Source organism: Eulemur rufifrons, chromosome 26 (genome assembly GCF_041146395.1).
Source record: "Eulemur rufifrons isolate Redbay chromosome 26, OSU_ERuf_1, whole genome shotgun sequence".
NCBI lineage: Eukaryota > Metazoa > Chordata > Mammalia > Primates > Lemuridae > Eulemur > Eulemur rufifrons.
The window spans coordinates 4,859,820-4,877,052 of NC_091008.1; the positions used below are offsets into that span (position 1 = coordinate 4,859,820).

Sequence of the window (17,233 nt, forward strand, 5' to 3'; positions counted from 1 at the left end):
CTCCTCCTGGGCCATCCCTGTAGCTCAAGGTCCCTTATTCTAATACTGAGAGGAGACATCTTCCTAAAGCTGTCAGATACCGGTACAGCAAGGTGACTAAGAGCACCGACTTTGGAACCAGACCTGGATCTATATCCCAGTTTTTACCAATTACTAGTCATGTGACCTTGAGCAAGTTTCCTCATTTGGAAAATTGAGGCTCTAAAGAGGGAAGGAAACAGAGGGCAGGTCATTTACATAATTTGCCCAAAGTCTTACAGACAAGAGGTGGTATATACCCAGGACCAAAAGTAAAACTACTTCTAAATACAAATTTCTTTCTTTCTTTCTTTCTTTTTTTTTTTGAGACAGAGGCTTGCTCTGTTCCCCGGGCTAGAGTGAGTGCTGTGGCGTCAGCCTAGCTCACAGCAACCTCCAACTCCTGGGCTCAAGCCATCCTCCTGCCTCAGCCTCCCGAGTAGCTGGGACTACAGGCATGTGCCACCATGCCCGGCTAATTTTTTTCTATATATATTTTTAGTTGTCCAGCTAATTTCTTTCTATTTTTAGTAGAGACGGGGTCTCGCTCTTGCTCAGGCTGGTCTCGAACTCCTGACCTTGAGCGATCCTCCCGCCTTGGCCTCCCAAAGTGCTAGGATGACAGGCGTGAGCCACTGCGCTCGGCCTTAAATACAAATTTAGAAGTTATCTCATCTCAAATGCCTCCAGTTGGAAGTAGCTTCCCCCTCCTTGGAAATGACATCGCACTTCTCACGGTCTCTGTTGATATCGTGGTTAAGCTAATTCTCCCAAGCAACACAACACAAAGGCTGAGTCCCAGCCAGTGTTATTTAGGACACTTTATCAAAACCATTTAAATAGTGTATTACTGAAAGAGGCAGTTATTGACATCCTGTAACTGCTCAGATACAGTGATTTAAAATTTTTAGAAAGTCAGAAGAGAGAGAAGACAGAGCCCTCCTGTCTTGAAATGGAGTTCAGGATTACAGTGGTCAAAAGGGGTGACTAGCACCAAATCTGCCAGGAGGCAGTATCATGGTTAAGAGCAGAAGCTCTGAGGTGTGGCTGCCTGGGTTCAAGTCCAGGTGCGGCCATTTATTAGCTGTGTGACCTTGGACAAGTTAATTAACCTCTCTGTGTCTCATTTGACTCATCTGTAAACTAGGGACAATAATGATGCTCACCTCACAGGGCTGTGGTCGGGAGCAAAACGATGAATGACTGATACATCTCGGGCACTCAGTAAGCACTAGGTATTCCTATTATTTGCCCATTCAGCAGCTGGTGCAACTTTTGGGTTGCAATTTCATCTCAGTATACGGTCGCAGAAAGTAGAGAACACGGGAAAAACATGCTGAATTGGGGGAATCAGTCAAAGACGACTTGTCAAGTCTTTCCCAACCTGCATGTCTCCAACTCTGCCAGCCCACGTTACTTCCCGCAGGAAGGCTTCGGGAAGCCGAAGTCATCGCACGCCTTAGAGGCGGCGGCAGGAAGTAGAGCAGGCATGGTGGCCTTGACAAATGGGAGCAAGTGTGTGATCTTCTCTCTCCCGTTCCTTTCTCAGGTACAGTTGACGGTTCCATCGATGCCTGTAAAGGGGACTCTGGAGGCCCCTTGGTCTGTATGGATGCCAACAACGTGACTTACGTGTGGGGTGTCGTGAGTTGGGGCGAAAGCTGTGGCAAACCAGAGTTCCCCGGTGTTTACACCAAAGTGGCCAATTATTATGACTGGATTAGCTACCAAGTGGGAAGGTCTCTTATTTCTCAGTATAATATATAAAATTGTCATCACCCTCTTCTCTTTACTATTTTTCCCTCTCGGTTGTTCCATTTTAATTGAAATGAAACTGTGTAATCAAGACTTCTCTAAGGGCAAAAACGAAGCACATCTCATTGGATTTTTAAAGGTCTCTACAAAGTTTATGCCATGTCGGAATTTTTCTGTATAATTCTCAAATAAAATATTTTGGTCAAGTATGCAAATCTTATTTATCAGAAAATCTGATTAAATTATCTGTCGCTCAGGAGTGAGATACTGACTATACTAAAGGCGTAACTAGATGAATGACATTCGCCTGGGCTCCTGTCCCAACTCCGCCACCTACTACATCTGTCCCCGGGCAATTCATTTTCTTCTCTGTGCCTCATTTTCCATCTATAAAATGGAAACCAGAATTGTGCAACAATGAAATTACACACTTCTGTGAAATATTGGGCAGGCATAGTACCTGTCACAGGGTATTAACCGACCTCACAGCTCTTGTCCCATTTCTCTGCTTCTTTAAGTGTTAAAATTTCTTGACAATGTTGTCTTCGTTCCCTCATTTCACAAGTTCTCTTTGGCTCTTTCTCTAAACCTCTCCACAGATACGCAGATACTGGACACAACCCGGGGTCCCCATGGTGTCAGACCTCATAGTCACTGGGCGGCTGCTCTTCCCAGCCTCTTCCTTCTGGCCACTTCCCTCACTTTGCACTTTCCCGGGTGATCTACACTCCGTTTTAAATTCCACGCACAGCTCTGTGATTTGCGAATTTAATCCCTAAGGAGCGATGAGACATAGAAGACCCCTTCGAGTCCTCACAGCGTAAGCTGTAGTTAAGGCGTAAGAAATTAGATGAGATCGCCATGGAGTAAATGTGTAGAGAAAAGAAAAAAAAGGAGAGGCTTTGGGTTGGGGTCATAACTGAGGGCTGGAACCAGGTTATTTTACTACATTCTGTCCTCTCTTTTGGAAGACTTATTTCTGAACCAGGGAATTTCTCTGGAAGAAAATTTGAAAGACCAAGCCTTCTTTAAGGATACGGTGGTGGAGCTGGGTGGCATCTCAGAACCTCAGCGGTAATCTAGTCCAACGTTCACGCTTTGTTTTTTAATTCCAAAATGTTAAGGGAGCACAGATGTTTCTGTTACATGAATACACTGTATGGTGCTGAAGTCAGGGCTTTCAGTGTGCTTGTCACCGGGACAGTGTTCATTGTACCCAAGAGGTAAGATTTTATCCCTTACCCTCCTCCCACCCTCCCCCCTTCTTGGTTTCCAATATCCCTTACATCTCTGTGACTGTGTGTACCCACATGTAGCTCCCATTTATTAGTGAGAACATGTGGTATCTGTTTTTCCATTTCTGAGATACATTGCTCAGGATAATGGTGTCCAGTTCCATCTGAGTTACTGCGAAAGACATTATTTTGTTCTTTTTTATGGCTGAGTAGTCCTCCACGGTACATATACCACATTTTCTTTATCCACTGATGAATTGATGAACATTTAGGTTGATTCCAAATGTTTGCAGTTGTGAATGATGCTGTGATAAACATTTGGGTGTCTTTCTGCAACATCCACACTTTGAAGATGAGAAAACCGATGTTCCAGAAAGTGAAGAAAATGATTCTATGTTCCCTTTTCTAAATGGGTTGAAATGTGCTGTCCAAAAATTTGAAAAAAAACAAAAAACAAACAAAAAAAACCAACAACAACAACAAAAACCACAAAACAACAAAACAAACAAAAAACCTTTGGCATCTTGTGAAAACAGAAAGAGGCCTTGGTTTGGACTGGATACTGTCAAACGACTTCTCAGGTGGACTCCTTCATTGTAAAAACACCAGGATAATTATACCTTCTGGGGACCATTCCTCCCCTTCCTCCACTGTGGTAGGAACTGATCGTTGCCCAGCGTGCCTGGCTGAGGGTCTGAGCGGGGACTGAAGTCCGGCCAGGTCTCCACTAACCCAGCCTGGGTTGGGCCACAGCTACACCATCTGCCCAGTTGGAGTCCACTGTTTCTAACTGGCCCAAAGGCTGCATCCTCCTACAGTAGAGCTCTGAATGTGAGGGATGTTGTCAAGTGCTCGGCACACAGTAAGCACTCAATAAAGAGGGATATAATTTTTATGAACTCTGCACTGAACCTTTCTTATAAGCTCATGAATTTTGCAACAAACACAAAACGCCAAACCTATTATTTATTGGTAATTTTTACAGAAAGGATGGACCTATTCCCCACACCCGCAACGCTGTCCTGGATCTTACTGTAAAATTCTTGGGAACCGTTGGGATACCAAGACAACCAGATATTTATAGCTCTGGTAAAAGGTACTGCAATCCTCACTTACGGATCCCGCACCGTGCAGGGGAGGGCAGTGGGAATACAAAGAACTACCAAGTTACAAAATATCTTGAGTAGGAAAACAGGGATTCCTTGATTTTTTTTTTTTTTTTTTTTACATTCAAATGTAGACTACTGATTCTTCTCTACCAGGTGAAGAAACGTGTGGTTTTTACAGTCAAACTACTTTTTTTTTTTTTCCTCCAGAAAGTCTAAACCGGCATCTAGCTCAACCTGGTTAGAGTCAGGCAACGCCACGGCCTCGGGTTGGCATCTCCCGGGTTCCCGTCCCCCAACTGCGGCCACGGTGGGTCTTGAGGACCCGGCGCGGACGGGAGGGGACGAAGGTGACACCCAGGTGAGATCCCCAGGTGGGATCCAGACTCGGCCCCGGTCTCCAGCAGAATCGCGTTTCCCGACAGGAATCGCAGCTGGACCTGCAGCGCCCTCTGCCGGCGGGCGAGGGAGTTAATTCTCCGGTGTCGTCCACACCCAGAAAAGCGCGTCTTTCGGGCGGCGGAGCTGAGCCCGGGCGGGTCAGATTCGGCCACGGGGCTCAGGGCGGGGGCGGCGGTTCTCCACGCTCCCTGCACGGCTCCACCGTCCGGAGAACTGTATAAAATACCGTTGCCCACTGCCGCCCGGACCGCTGGTATCAGGCCCCGTAGAGACGAGGCCCGGGCCTGGGTGTTTTATAAGTTCGCCCCTGCAGTAGTTCTCGCGAGAGCCAGGGAGGAGCGTCGGGGGGGCGTGTCCGGGCGGCCACGTGGGCGAGGAGGCACCGCCCCCCGCGCCTCTGACGCGACACGTTCCGGCGCAGGCGCGCAGGTGGGCGGGGCCCAGGAGAGCGGACGCCGGGCGCGCGTCTGCGCTGCGGCGCTGCCGCCGGGAGGCGGGACTGTGAGGGCGGCGAGGGTGCCGCGCGCGGGCTGGGAAGGAGGCGTGGGCGTGGAGTCGGCGGCGGCCGCACGGCCTGGGACCCGCGCAGCCGCCTGGGGCGTCCCGGGGGCTCCGAGGGGGCGCGGCGGCCCGAGGAGCCCGGCGCGGCCTGGCGCGGCGCGGATGGCCGGGCTCCCGCGGCCCGCGCTCCCGCTCCTGCTGGCCCTGCTGGCCGCCGCCGTCGGCTGCCAGGAGCAGGCCCAGACCGCCGACTGGAGGGCCACGCTGAAGACCATCCGGAACGGCGTGCACAAGATAGACACGTACCTGAACGCCGCCCTGGACCTCCTGGGGGGCGAGGACGGGCTGTGCCTGTACAAGTGCAGCGACGGTGAGCGCGCCCGGCCCGCGCCGGCGGGGCGTGGGGACAGGGGTCGCGGGGGTGAGGGTGACAGGTCCTTTGGCTGTGGGGAACGTACCCACCGCTAGAGTCCTGCCGTTGCTGTGATTGAGCGCGCTGGGTGGAAACTCGCACGGCCATTATCAGAACGTGAGAGGTCGGCGGAGCGTGTACTTCCCGTTCTGTTTTCGTTGCCTCCGAATCACTTTTTTTTCCCCCAGTTGCACCACGTTGCCTGAGAACTTACTGACGTAGAAATCACGGGAATGCAGTGGGACACACCGATTTTAGCTCTGTATTTTTGCTCTTGTTAATTAGTGGGCCGACCATGCAAAGCGAACCGAGAGTTTTAAAATCACGGCCTTATTCGCTTTCTCGAGATTTGGTATTGGTTTCTTTTCCCCTTGCAAAGCGACAGAACATAAACTGCGACCTTTGCACAGACTTTTGGTGTACTCGAATGTTGAGAAAGAGTTCTGATGACTCTTCGAGAAAATAGTCTCTCAAGACCTGACAGTTTTCTTTCCTTGAATTATCCACGACCCTCCTTTCTGATGCATGTTGGTTAATGTCAATGTAAGTGTGTCCATTTGCTCTTTTTATACTTCTTGCACTTTGATATTGTTTGCGTCTGAGAACTTGCTTGGTGGCGATGTGAGTCCTAATACACTCAATTTTTCAGGCAGAAATGGTTCTTTTGAAGCCCTTGACTTTTTTGCATGATTAAATATTTTAATAGTTCAGAAAAAGTTACTTGAGCTTCTGTTTGGAAATTCAGAATGTTAAGATAAAACTTGAGCGATCCTGTTTCCAGTAAGATTAACGAAGGTCACGGGTTCATTAATGCTGGCAGCTGAAAATAATAGGGAATCCAATGGTTGTTATGGTAAAACCTGATTGTGTGTGTAGGTGAACTTCAGTAGGAACCTGTGTCCTGTAAAACTGATGCCACCTGTTGCCTTTAATTCCCAAAATAATTTCTAGTTTTTTGTTAATAGAGGTGAATGAGCTGTGTCTTGTATGCTTCAAAGTGCTAGACAGGTTTCATTGCTTCCTGAATTTATGCCTACATGTGACCGTCAGCCTGCATCAGGAAGGATGTTTTTGTCCTTGTAGAGCTTGTTACGAGGAATAAATGAATAAGGATTAAGTGGTTGCCTTTCCCGAAGTCAAGGCTACAGTTTTACTTCGTCATTCCCATTCATGATACAAATGTTGTAGTCCAGACTGCGCCGTCAGACGCTCTGATTGGAGATTCAGTATTGAACAAAACAGACAGAATCGCTGACCGTGGAGCTTCCGTGCTGGGGGGGGGGACAGTCATAAACTGACACACAAGCAAAGTCAGGCACACGTGGAGCGCATGTCGTTGAGCAGCAGAGCAGGGAAGGGGAAGCCAGTCGTGTTGCCGGCAGTGTCCTCTTCTAAATAGTGGCTCAGAAAGGGCCTCACGGATAGGGGACTATTTGGGAAGAAACATGACAGTGGTGAAGGTGACACTGGGTAACCTGGGGGAAGAGCGTGGTGGGCAGAGGGGACAGCAAGTGCAAAGGACCTGAGGAGAAAGACTGGTCCAGGATGACTCTGATGGCTTTGGCCTGAGGCCCAGGAAGGATGCAGTTGCCGCGTACAGAGACGGGAAAGACTTGGCAGGAGTCGTCTTTGTAACCTGACTGTGAGTCCGGGGTTCTAGAGTTTATTTACACTTAAAATCCCTGAAACTGAATAGGTACAAGTCCTATTAAAGCAGAGGTCCCCAACCTGTGGTGAGGTGTATAATTGTTTCATTATATATTTCAATGTAATAATAGTAGACATGAAGTGTACAATAAATATAATGCATTTGGATCATTCCCCAAACCATCCCTCAACCTCCAGTCCGTGGCAAAGTTGTCTTCCATGAAAACGGTCTCTGGTCCCAAAAAGGTTGGGGACCGCCGCATTAAAAGACTGTTTTAGTCTTTCTTTTCACTTAATCTTTTTTATCTTCTACAAGGCTCTCAAAATTTGTCCTTTGGAGTCCCCAGCATAAAAAACACAAATGAACTTGAGAATTTAAGAAATGGGCCAGGCGCGGTGGCTCACGCCTGTCATCCTAGCACTCTGGGAGGCCGAGGCAGGTGGATCGCTCGAGGTCAGGACTTCGAGACCAGCCTGAGCAAGAGTGAGACCCCGTCTCTACTAAAAATAGAAAGAAATGATTTGGACAGCTAAAAAATATATATATAGAAAAAATTAGCCGGGCATGGTGGCACATGCCTGTAGTCCCAGCTACTTGGGAGGCTGAGGCAGAAGGATCGCTTGAGCCCAGGAGCTTGAGGTTGCTGTGAGCGAGGCTGACGCCACGGCCCTCACTCTAGCCGGGGCAACAGAGTGAGACTCTGTCTCAAAAAAAAAAAAGAAAAGAAATGGTATATACTTCAGTGAAAATCCTTTCCTGTCTGTCTGTTTAGTGGACATGTGGTTCCAAGTCACCATGCTGATAATTGCAACTCAACGAAAATTGTTTTTTTAATTGCTGTTACTTGAGATGTCTCCCTGGAACAGTGATTCAGCCTTTCCTATTTTCGGAATGCAAGTGACCAAACCGGAACCAAACAGAAAAATCCCAAGGCTAGAGGAGCATGGTGATTAAGGAGTGTTTTTTAGTTGCAAGAATGAGATAAGGGGAGTTAAAAAAAAAAAAAAAAAAGAGCTGACCGGGCATGGTGGCTCACATCTGTAATCCTAGCACGCTGGGAGGCTGAGGCAGGAGGATTGCTTGAGGTCAGGAGTTCAAGGCCAGCCTGAGCACAAGCAAGACCCCATCTCTACTAAAAAATAGAAAAATTAGCCGGGTGTGGTGATGCATGCCTGTAGTCCCAGCTACTCGGGAGGCTGAGGCAGGAGGATCGCTTGAGCCCAGGAGTTGGAGGTTGCTGTGAGCTAGGCTGACGCCCCGGCACTCTAGCCCGGGCAACAGAGTGAGACTTTGTCTCAAAAAAAAAAAAAAAAGAGTGGAGAGGGTGGTCAGATTAGAGGGCACAGCCTTGTTACATTCTGCTATCCTTGTTTTACCTACGAGGCATCATGGAGACTTGTTCCCTTCCTTTTTGGCTGTCTTCCCTTGGGTGAGAAAAAGGCTTTATTGAGAGTTAAGTAAAGTTATTTAGGGAAACAAATTTGATGTTCTCTATCTTTCTTTTTCTCTCCCTGACAGCAGAGAAGATTTAAGGAAGAAAACTTGTCAATTTCCTTTGAAAAACACAAAAGAAAATTGGTTTGTAGATGTTTTTAGAATGAAGAGTAAGTTGTTATTGATTCAGTGGTGAATGTTTTCACAGGATCCCTCTGGCTGTCATGCTGAGAATAAAAAGGGTCCAGGGTGGGGGAGCAGGAAAGGAAGCAGAGTGAGGCACGCAGGAGGCCAGATAAAAGATGGGGTGGTTCTGTCCAGGTTGGTGGCATTAGAGATAGTGAGGAGTGGTTGGATTTGAGGAAGAACCTAAAAGATCTGCCAATTATGTGGAAGTAGAGTGTGAGTAGAGTCAAAAATGATTTCCAGGTTTTTGGCCTGAAGAATTGGAAGGGTGGAGGTGCCATTTACTGAAATGGGGCAGACCATGGAAAGGACAGTTTTGGGGCATTGGGAATAATAGTAACATATTTGTATGCTCTTGAGAAGGATTCAGCAGAGAGTAGAAACAGTGATGAGAGAGGGAGAGGAGGCGAATTACTGGAGTCCTATCCTTGGGTAAGTGAGAGGGATGGTTTCTAGCACACGAACGGAGGGGTTGGCCAAGAGCATTTAGCACGTCCCTGTTAACAGGAGCACAGGTACAGGAGACAGGCACAGATTCCGGTTAGGTGGGTAGATGTTTTTATTCTACCTCCAGGTACCTCTTTAGGTATTCATTGCTAAATTTAAAGCAATAAGACCAGTTGTCAACCTGTTTTTCTGTTTCCAGACCTTTTGAACACTCTGTGGTGTATTTATTGTACTTTTTTCAGACTAACAATTCAAGATGTTGTTTGACATGTATCTCTAGATAAGTTTCTGAACGTTTTTAAATAGTTGATTGTTAAAACCCCTGACAACAAGAGAGCTTCATGATGAAGCTTAAGGAACTAGAATGGGTTTCCCAAGAATCAAGTAGATCAGAGAAAACCGTAGATCAAGGCGGAGTCTCTCGTGACATTTCCATGAGAGGTGTAGACGGGTTGAAGCTTGGTTTAGGTGAAGTCACGGCTGGTGAGCTGTCTCCCCCAGAGGGCTGGGTTAGTGACTTCACGGCTGCTTACGGAGAGGGCTCATCCGCAGCAGGGTATTGCCGGGCTCTGTCCTGATTAATACCTGTGTCTCAAGATCGTGCCATCTGGGAGCGGTAGGTAGCACTGAGTGAATAGATCTAGATTTAAAAACTTCTGAACAGTCCTGAATGATGAGCTAAAACTAACAAGATAGAATTTTACAATCTAATGTTTATGGCTCAGAAGCTGAATTGCAAAAATGGCGAGCCTCTAGCAGTAGATCTTAAAAACAAGTTCATTTTAGAAAAAAAAAAAAAAACTGATGATTTTGTGCTAGCGTCCAGTGTGTGTTGGCGCCGAGACGCAGTGGAAACACGTGCTGACTGTCTCAGGCTGGGTTAATATGAGGACCTTGTCCAGCTCAAAAGGTGAAAAGGCCCGTGATACTCAGTGGTGTTCACTCTGGGGTGCCACATTTTAAAGAGATGCGACGAGCTAGAAGTGGTCAGTCTTTGGGGGCTGATGAATGCTCATGAAACCTAAAAGACTGAAGAGTAAACAGCAGTCCCAGTTTATTAGTTTATAATGAGCATTATAACTGTCGTGAGGATTAGCTTTCCAGCTCTTCTCTTCATTATTCATTCATCAATAAACATTTATCGCAAACCTAACCGTATGGCAGACACTGTTCTAGGCATTGGGAATACAAAACAGACCAAAATTCCTGCTCTCATGGAGTTTATATTTTAGGATGAGGAGACAGATGATAAAATAAGTTCATTAGTGATACAGTATGTTAGAAGGTCTTACGTGTTACAGATGGCACGGTTCTGAGAAGGTGGCTGTCTTAGGCTGTTTGGGCTGCCGTAACAAAATGCCCTAAACTGGGCGGCTCTAGGCAACAGAGATTGATTCCTCATAGGTCTAGCAGCCGGGAAGTCCAAGGCCAAGAAGCTGGCCAGACTCACTGTCTGGTGAGGGCCTACTTCCTGGTGTACAGAGGGTACTTCTAGCTGTTCCCTCATGTGGTGAAAGGCGCAGGACAGCTTTCTGGGACCTCTTTTGTAAAGAGACTGATTCAGCCCCTGAGGGCTGTCCCCTCTTGACCTAATCACTCCCCTATGGTCCCACCTCCTAATGGCATCACATTGGTGCTTAGTTTTCAAGCTGTGAGTTTTGGGGTAACGCAAACATTCGGACCATAGCAGAGCGACAGAAACTATGCGGCTATCTGGAGAAAGAGCGTCCACCGAGAGGAACAGCAGGTTCAAAGGCCCCGAGGCAGGAGCAGACCGGGAGTGTCTTGGAACAGCAGAGAGGTCAGATACGATGGAACGGAGCAAGGAAGAAAGGGAGAGAGAGAACAGTGGGGAGATGGGGTCAGGGAAATCATGGAAAGACCAGATTATATGTGGTTTTATGGGCTTTCCAGACTTTGGATTTTATTCTGGATGAGAAGACACTGGAGGAGTTTTGAGCAGAAGAAAGACTTGATCTGGTGTATGCTTTAATAAGATCACCTAAGTTCAGCGTTGAGATTGAACTATGGCTGGGCGTGTGGGGTGGGGAAGCAAAGTTGGGAGACTGGTTAGGAGTTACGGCGATGATCCATGGTGGCTTGGGGCAGGACGGTGGCAGAGGAGGTGGTGAGCAGTGGTTAGATCCTGAATGTCTTGAGGGCAGAGTCAACAGGGTATGCTGTTGCGCAGAATGTGGGGTGTAAGAACATGAGGGTCACGAATGGCTGACACAGTTTTCTCTGAGCATCTGGAAGGGTGCAGTTACCGTCCACTGAGAAGAGGGACCTGTGGGTGGAGCAGTTTGGGGATAAATGTCAGGAGGGACGTCTTAAGTTTGAGGTGCTCATTAGACACCCAGCAGGTTAGTATGTCCTTCCTCTGCCGGCCCTTGTAAATATTAACAGGAAGCCAGCTGATAAGCTGTGTTCTTAGCAACGAAGGACTGAAAGCAGGAGGCAAGAGCTGGAGGATCACAGTGACTCGTCTGTGACAGCCTGAGGCACGTACCTGTGTCCTCCAAGGGCCCAGAAACCACCCTCTTCCTGGACGGTGCAGGAAAAACAAGACCGGGTTCTGCCATTGGCCTCCTCTTTTCTAGACTCCTCTTAACCACCCCCTTTGAATCGGTGGAGCAGCCTGTAACTTTGTATCTTCATGAGGGCATACTCCCTTGAGGCTACTCTTGGTCACCTCAGTTGAGCACGGTACCTGTCAGCAACTCACTTAAAGCATTTTTCGATCATTACTTTGGGTTACTTATTTTGATGGCTGATTACTGAAAGAGTTGCTTCCCACCACCCCTTCGCTTTACTTTTGGAGGGTAACCTTATCTTTAAGTCTCCTAGCAATAAATGTTAAGTTGAATGAAATTGGGTGGAATACTGTGTCTCTCCCGTGTGTCTAACTGTGGGGTGGTATTTGGAAACTGCCACATCTTACGGCTGAAATAACTGGGGATATTTCATTTTAGAAGTAAAGATAAATTGCAGCCCCAAACATTTGTGAGGATTATCATGTAAAATAGTGAGTTGGCTTATTTTTATGTTTTCCCCAAGGAGCAGAGAATTCTTACAGGTGAAATTTACCAGAAGGCAGAAGAAAGAACGTCTTAACAATTGATGCCATTCACAGTGGAATGGGTTGTTTCTTTTTCTTTTTTTTTTTTTTTTTGCTGGGTTGTTTCTTGATGTGGGAGGATTGTGGGAAACATTCAAAGAGCCAGTAGGTAACTGTCTAATATTTTGAAGTGAAGTGATTTTATATAGGCAAATCTCATTTTAATGCATTTTGCTTTAATGAACTTAAAATATCCTTTTTTTTTTTTTTTTTTTGGTAAACAAATTGAAGGTTTGTAGCAACCCTGCATGGAGCCAGGTCTATCAGTGTCATTTTCCCAATAGCACGTGCTCACCTTGTGTCTCTGTGTCACCATTTTTTTTTTTAGCAATAAAGTACTCTTAAGTATGTACATTGTGTTTTTGGACATAATGCTGTCTCGCACTTAACAGATTACCGTATATGCACTAGGAAACCAACACATTTGTGTGACTCGCTTTATTACGATATTGTCTTTGTTGCAATGGTCTGGAACGGAACCCGTGTTATCTCCCAGGTACGTCTGTATTAAATGAGGGGAGATATTTCTGTAACACCCTCCAAAACTTAACACTGCTGTGACGATGTCATCTTTTTCCTTGTTACTGAACCGTTGGTGCTACGAGGGAGTGTTGGCATAGCTGGAGTGTGTAGGTGCCCTTCTGACCTGTTTCCTTAGCTGGCAGAGGGAGTCTATTTGTGAAGTGATCGACTGGGGTTGGGGGAGCGAAATGTGTAGTATTGTAATGGCATTAAGGTTATTAAATGATCGCCGGATGACCTTGTCTTCCTTGGCCTTAGGTTCTAGCTGAGTAAATTGGTTAGTTAATGGTTATTGAGGTTTGTGTGCAATGGAGTGTTTGCTGAAGATTGGAAAGATACAGTCCTTACTCTATAGCTTTTAACCTAAAAAAGTATGTGTTAGAATATACGGGAAAACAGGGTCGATTTCTCTTTCATACGTATGGAAATCTCCAGAAGGCCAAGATAAGCTTTTGTATGTTTTGTATGGCATAAGCTTAAAAATAATTACATTAAATAATAATAATTACATTTTATGAACTGCCGTATATGTGTCTGTGTCTATATGTGCACATTTGGATGTATTCCACATTCGTCACCACAGGAGAAATAAGAACAATTAGGTAGACAAATGAGCATCCTTAACACTCACCAGGATAAAGACATTCACCTATGTCAGCATCCAAATAAATATTCAGTATTTCCAAGGCCAGTCTAACGTATCATGGACCTTTTTGGTGATATGTTTTATTTCTATCATATTTGAAGATTAATCATGATACCATTTATATTTTCTAGGATCTAAGCCTTTCCCACGTTACGGTTACAAACCCTCCCCGCCGAATGGATGTGGCTCCCCACTGTTTGGTGTTCATGTAAATATGATTTTTTATTTGCTGTTTCATTTGACAGGCCATGTAGTACTTTTGATAACATGAGACTATCAGTGTATTCTCAGGCTCACAAATAATTAGCCTGGTGTAGTAGTGATTGGGTTTACTTGCATTCTTTTATGGCAAAACATATTTATTAATAATAACTTTAAACTAAATGGAATAAAATTAATGTTTTATTTTTGAATCTTATAGTTGTTAATACCACTTACATGATATTTCAAGCATGATTTAATTTTGGAGTGCAGAATACTAGCTAGGGGGAAAATGTAACATACAGCATGTTTTCTACGTTGAAACAAGGCCAGGTGGGACGGCTGTGTGGTTGTCGTAGGGAGACTGGACCCAAGCCAAGTATTACGGGCAAAGTGTTTGTCACAGTGATTCCTAGACACAAGAGTTTCATGCATAAAGTTATTTAAACTAATTAAAGATAAGTTATAGATTCAGAGTAATGGTATCTTTGGGGAATGGATAAACACTTGAAGATTAAAAAAAAAACAATTTGAGTGTTAGGAGCTTAAAAATTTTCTGTGACATTTCACATAAAGTATATTTGTATTGAGGGGCACAAAACACTTTGAATATCTAAAAATCACACTTACTGACTGAGCCCCTGGAGAAATCTTTTAATGCCCTTAGCCTTATCTTTCTGGTTTTTTGCTTGTTTTTTTTTTTTTTTCGGAGACAGGGTCTCTGTGTCCCAGGCTAGAGTGCAGTGGTGTCATCATAGTTCAGGACAGGGTCTCACTCTGTTGCCTGGGCTAGAGTGCGATGGTGGCATCATAGTTCAGTGTAACCTCGAACTCCCAGGCTCAAGCGATCCTCCTGCCTCAGCCTTCCGAGTAGCTGGGACTACAGGCATGCACCATAGAAAAAAATTTTTTCTATTTTTTATAGCGATGGGGTCTCACTGTGTTGCTCAGGCTGGTCTCAAACTCCTGGCCTCAAGCAGTCTTCCCACTTTGGCCTCCCAAAGTGCTAGGATTACAGGCATGAGCTACCATGCCTGGCCTCTTCCTGTTTTTAAAATTACGTTTTTTTGTGTTTGGACAATTGGAAGTTGTCTTTGTTACTGGGAGGTAACTGCATGTTCTGACCTTGCGGGATGGAGAGAAGGGAGGCGTGGCTGAGACACAGTAACGTGGGCGGGTGTGGATGACAGTCACGGGGACATTTATAACATGGAAAGCATTCGTAGGCAGAAATGGACTTTGCAATTATCTACCCAGCAGTCTCTGTCATTTGTATTAAGTCTGTCTGTTCTGCGTTTCGTTGCCAATGACCATGCATCTGCTTCTTGCAGCTGGACATCGGCATCCCCTCCCTGACCAGGTGCTGCAACCGGCACGACAGGTGCTACGAGACCTGCGGCAGCAGCAAGAGCGACTGCGACGAGCAGTTCCAGCAGTGCCTGTCCCGGATCTGCCGCGACGTGCAGAGGACGCTGGGGCTGGCGCAGCACGTGCAGGGTGAGCGGGGGCCGGGGGGCCGGGGGGCCCAGCACCCGCTGGGAGTGTTACCGAAGGCCTAGGACTCACCTGCAGAAATCTTTCTCATACGTTATCTGTTGTGGCACAGACTCTCCAGTTCTCTGGGGTGAGGAGTGGATGGTTTTGTAATCTACAATGAGTTACAGCCACAGCAGCAAGACGTGTTAGGAAACCCTGGGAGGAGAGTGTCTGAGGCAGAGAGAGAGAAGAGTTCATCCACCTTGCGCCCTGAAGTACATCTCGAATCATCCAGAGCCTAAAGCGTGAAACTCGGAATCCAGTTGTCTTAGTCCGTTTGGTCTGTTAGAACAAGCCGCCATGGACCGGGTGGCTTACAGACAGCAGACGTTTATTCTCACAGTTCTGGAGGCCGAGAAGAACAAAATCAAGGCACCAGTAGATTCGTTCGTTGTCTGACGAGTGCCCACCTCCTGGTTCATAGATCGCACCGTCTCACTGTGTCTCCACCTGGTCAAAGGGACCAGGCCACTCTCTGGGTCCTCTTTATAAGGGCACTAATCCTGTTCAGGCAGCTGCCACCCTCGTCACCTTAATCACCTCCCAGAGTCCCACTTCCTAATTTCATCACCGTGGAGGTTGGAATTTCAACATATGAATTTTGGAGGGATGCAGGTGTTCAGAGCATAGCACCAGCGAATCTAAGAGTGTAGCACAGCCAGGCGCGGTGGCTCACGCCTGGAATCCCAGCTCTCTGGGAGGCTCAGGCAAGGATCGCTTGAGGCCAGCAGTTTGAGACCAGCTTGAGCACAAGCAGGACCCCGTCTCTACAAAATAGCAGAGTTAGCTGGGTGTGGCATGTGCCTGTGGTCCCAGCTACTCGGGAGGCTGAGGCAGGAGGATCGCTTGAGCCCAGGAGTCTGAGGTTGCTGTGAGCGAGGCTGACGCCATGACACTCTAGCCCGGGCGACAGAGTGAGACTCTGTCTCCAAGGTGACCAAGGGCCACCTGAGGGTGACTGGAAGTCTACGTACATATGTGCTACTGGTTTGTGAGAGTTTGGGGTGCTGGTCACCTGGCGTAGGATTGCGTGCTCGCTAGGGACATGCTTGGCTCTGTGCTCTCACGTGTCACAGGCGGAGAGAGCGACGCTTTGCAGGTGCCCAACAGTAACGGCGTCTTCTTACTTTGCAGCGTGTGAGAAGACAGTGGAGCTCTTGTTTCACGGTGTGATACACTTAGGCTGTAAACCGTACCTGGACGGGCAGCGGGCTGCGTGCATGTGTCGTTACCAAGAAAAGACTGATCTCTGACGAAGGCATCGACAGCTGGTGACACGTGAGGGTGGAAGAACTTTTGACCAAGAACTAATGTTTCTGCAGCACACAGCTGCCTTCTTTTGTGAAAAGATCAAGACCTTCCAAGAGTTTATATTTTGATGGTAAAACCCCAGAGTAAAAGCGGGGGAAGTGGGGAGGGTGCGTCTACCTTCCCAGGTATCTCCCCGGTGTTGCTCAGTGTGCCAAAGCGTCTTGACACGTGTGTGTTCGGGGGGAGAATTTTTAAAAAGAAGAATATAGAACTCAATTTCACAACCATTATTTACAAAAAAGAGATCAAATGCAAAATTCATTATGAGGTCTGTTCAACATTATTTGGAAATGTGGGAGATTCTTCATTTATATTAATAGAAGTATTATTTGTTTACTAGGAAATTTTAAATACACATTTGTGCCTGAAAAGAACTGAATGTAGTTTTTCTCTAATTACACATAATTTGTTGCTTCTCTTTAGCCCACTGAGCATATAAATAAGTCACACATCTGTGAGAACCAGTTACAAGGACAAGGTTTCCATGTCTGTTTCTCCTCATCTGGTTTCCTCCCAGGGAGCAAACCCAGCTCACCTAAGGATTACGTAATATGCCCAGAAGATGCCGTGAACAAGATTCGGAAGCGTAGCCACTTCCATTTTATGAACCACTCGTGTGACAAATGTCATCTTTTGCTACATAACCTTTGCCTAAATTGGAGAAAAGATGGATTCAATGAGACAAGTGAGAAGTTGAACATAACACATCACGGCGCTATTTGCTCTCCTGCTTTGATGTTTGTTCCCCAGCACTT

The 17,233-nt window shown here is 46.6% G+C and overlaps 2 protein-coding genes across 9 annotated transcripts in view; both read left to right on the plus strand.

Moving 5' to 3' along the window:
- The window catches only part of CFI (complement factor I), a 34,196-nt gene extending 32,214 nt beyond the window's left edge, over window positions 1-1,982 (plus strand). For 6 of the 8 annotated variants that reach the window (XM_069459032.1, XM_069459033.1, XM_069459034.1 and 3 more), the window contains one exon: window positions 1,568-1,982. In XM_069459032.1, the coding sequence (XP_069315133.1) occupies window positions 1,568-1,785 (218 nt within the window). In that variant the 3' untranslated portion in view covers window positions 1,786-1,982. Of the gene's footprint in view, window positions 1-351; window positions 417-1,567 lie in introns of those variants that run through there. The other 2 variants (XM_069459035.1, XM_069459036.1) reach the window with 1 other exon arrangement.
- A 2,980-nt stretch (window positions 1,983-4,962) lies between these two features.
- PLA2G12A (phospholipase A2 group XIIA) lies at window positions 4,963-16,420 on the plus strand. The gene is made up of 4 exons (XM_069459046.1): window positions 4,963-5,387; window positions 13,562-13,638; window positions 14,963-15,128; window positions 16,302-16,420. Exons 1-4 carry the CDS (start codon window positions 5,180-5,182, stop codon window positions 16,418-16,420), a joined length of 570 nt encoding a protein of 189 aa, XP_069315147.1. The 5' UTR covers window positions 4,963-5,179.
- The last annotated feature ends 813 nt before the right edge of the window (window positions 16,421-17,233 follow it).

Excerpts from the sequence above, each read along its gene's own strand:
- PLA2G12A (XM_069459046.1), top strand. The coding sequence starts at position 5,180 with ATGGCCGGGCTCCCGCGGCCCGCGCTCCCGCTCCTGCTGGCCCTGCTG. Across the intron at positions 13,639-14,962 it reads CCCCACTGTTTGGTGTTCAT|CTGGACATCGGCATCCCCTC; the intron begins GTAAATATGATT and ends TGCTTCTTGCAG. Across the intron at positions 15,129-16,301 it reads GCTGGCGCAGCACGTGCAGG|CGTGTGAGAAGACAGTGGAG; the intron begins GTGAGCGGGGGC and ends CTTACTTTGCAG.